The sequence below is a fragment of the Aphanomyces astaci genome, assembly GCF_000520075.1.
Source record: "Aphanomyces astaci strain APO3 unplaced genomic scaffold supercont1.67, whole genome shotgun sequence".
In the NCBI taxonomy this organism is placed as follows: domain Eukaryota; phylum Oomycota; class Saprolegniomycetes; order Saprolegniales; family Verrucalvaceae; genus Aphanomyces; species Aphanomyces astaci.
The window spans coordinates 392670-395538 of record NW_009798330.1 but is presented as its reverse complement, the minus strand read 5'-3'; the positions used below and the strand labels follow the sequence as shown (position 1 = coordinate 395538).

Below are 2869 nucleotides of genomic sequence, written 5' to 3'. Positions count from 1 at the left end.
ACATCGGTGGCAGACATGAGCGTTTCCATAGAAATGGAGCCATATCCAATTACGGGGAGCTTTGACCCGTTGCCAACAGGGAGATGCAGGAACTGAACGAAAATACGATATTAGAGACCATGCATATGAATAGAAATTATGTTAATCTCGTATAATCCTCGGTGAACCAAAGCAAAGCGAAACAACCATTGATTACTATTGCTTATCCTGACGACACTCATACTGTCTGAGGCGCCCAAACGCTGCATGACACATTACGCACGTCCCGCTCGTTGAAGTCAATCATCAAAAGGCCTTGTCCGTCGGTGTGGTCGAGGCGCATTGTTTCCTTGATAACCTCGTTAGGGAGAGTACGACGTAAATACAACCTTTTGGAGGAAGCACTTGACCGTTTTCAACAAACGACAGCTGCTCCAGACGATCCTTGAAGCCTCTGACTTCCGGCAGGTATTTGAACAGTTGGGGGTTTTCTGTCTTCTTCTCAAATGCGCGGTCAACGTCAAAACAATCCGTCGGCCAGGCAAATTCAACGTTGACACCTCTCAAGTTATCATCAACGTTGACAACAACTGAAGAGGTGTCGCGGTAAATTGCCAGGATGATTCGGACGTGGCAGTGTCTCGTGTCTTCGTTTCGGTATTGATAAACCAGGCTAGGTGGGTTGATTACCGTGATGGCCAATTCTTGGCTACCTTGGTGAGACTCAGTCGTATGATCGCAGTCGTCACCATCGTTTGGTTCGATGCATGTTGGCTGCTCTTCGATGACTAAATGAAACATTAGGTGCTATATGCATTAAGATACGTACAGTAAGCTCCTTGTCTCATCATGGATTCACGATAGTGATTGCGAAACACCGAGACACTGTACTCTTGGAAGAGGGGGATCTCGTTCCACAGGTCTGTAGCCGACTTCACGTTTGCTCGTTGTATGATGTCATTAAGTAAGAGTTGGGCCTCGCACGGTGGACTTGTTGTCCAATTGCGGAGACGTCGCTTTGCGGGTGTCTTGACTACCTTCTTCTTGGAACGCTGCATGCCGTCGCTGCTGAAAATTGAAAATTGCGCGGGTGAATAGTTTCCGGATACAAGGCATTTATCCGGTCATTGTAATAATATTCTGCATGTGCATATTTGTGTTACTCAGGCCGCATGTGGAAATGCGCAAATGTGGAAATTGGGCGAACTTTGAACTCGGATATCTCTGGTTATGTTGTACATGGGGGAATGTAGCACATGCGAAAGACAAGCAGATGGACTGGTCAGTCTGCTTGTGTTGAATGCAGGAGGACTCAGCTCTTTAGACTGTAGGCATCATGCCCTCATGTACGTACATTTGTTCAATCTCGGCAAATATAGCAAGTTTGATGGCGTATTTCTCGAAGACAAAGGAGTCTTACGTCATATAATCTTCGTACATTGTAGAATAGGCTGCCACTAAGACGTGAGCAACGTACTATGTCACATCGTTGAGCCTACATCAAGAACTTGGCGACCTGCGCAGTCCATTTTGCACTTGTGCGCACATGTGCGCATGCAGGAGGTATATTATTATCACATAACTTCAAAATAATACGAAAGCAGAAATTGAATAAAAATACGCACTCAGCATACAAAACATAGAATAATACTATTCAAAACCTGATTATTGTGGAAACTCTCGCGCACATTTTCAAAATCAGCGCATTTCGTTCAGCCCGATGGATGTTATCGATTCGATTTGGCGCGTTGGTTGTGGCATGATCAGTACCAGTGTGTCCGCCGCCACGAGTCACCGGAGGTTTCGATCACACTTCGGCGTATCACCTCAAGGTGCGGCTATCGCTTGGCGTTCAGTGATGCCTCGCCCACTTGGAACACGATACGAGCACCTACTTTGGGCACTTTTGCTGCTAAAAGTGTATGGAGCAGATGCGGTGAACCATAGCATATCAGGCGTCGACGAAAAAACATTTCGGAAGTGGGCGTGGATTTGGATTCAGCTTATTGCTGAGATGCCGATGGTATTTGGTTCACCTCACTTCAACTAAATCGTTACTACCCTAGATCAATTGGGCTCGTCGATTGGAACGAAGCACACGCTTGGACAATGTATTTGGGTCACTGGACGGTGTGGATTGCAAGATATACGAGCCAACGCCGTTCGACAAGAAATGGTTCTCCCACAAGTTCAAAGGACCTGGACTACGCTACGAAATTGGTGCTTGCATACGAACGGGGTGTATTGTGTGGGTCAACGGGGGTGTTCTGTGTGGGGCGTGGCCAGGCTTGCGACTGGCTCGTGAGGTTTTTGTGGGGAAATTACGTCATGGCGAAAAAGCGTACGCTGACAAAGGGTACCGTGATGACAGATTTTTTGTGTATCCGTCGGGGTTCCTTAGGAATCCCCAACGACACAAAGACATTATGGCGAGGCATGAAACTGTCAACAAGCGTATGAAGCAGTTCAATGTGCTCTCTGGTGTATTTCGACACAGCCGTCAACTCCACCCCCAGTGTTTTCGTGCAGTTGCAAATCTCACACAAATATGCCTTGACCATGGCGAGCCATTGTTTGATGTGTAATCAAATCAGTGTGTTTTCGTATTTTCGTTCAGTTCCTGCATCTCCCAGTAAGCGATAGCGCGCAAGGCACATAGGAGGAAAAATAATCCTGGTACGGGGTGCACGAGCTTGTGGCGCCTGAGTCCACGATCCAGTGTTCAGAAAGAGCAGCAAATTTGGGGATATCACGATTTTCAGGGCTAGAAGCATGGCCCGTCAACATGACTTTGAGGGCAAACTGGTTGTTTGCAGCCACGACTACATGGATTGGCGGCGATGCACCCCGATGCCGATCAGTAGTCGTATCCGCACAAGCGGTGTGGGGT

General features: G+C 47.4%; 1 protein-coding gene across 1 annotated transcript; it reads right to left on the bottom strand.

Annotated features, from left to right (window-relative positions):
- Positions 1-665: 665 nt before the first annotated feature.
- Positions 666-1037, bottom strand: H257_15221 (hypothetical protein; the record flags this gene model as incomplete). The annotated part of the gene is made up of 2 exons (XM_009843243.1): positions 666-767; positions 858-1037. 2 exons carry the CDS (start codon positions 1035-1037, stop codon positions 666-668), a joined length of 282 nt encoding a protein of 93 aa, XP_009841545.1.
- Positions 1038-2869: the final 1832 nt, after the last annotated feature.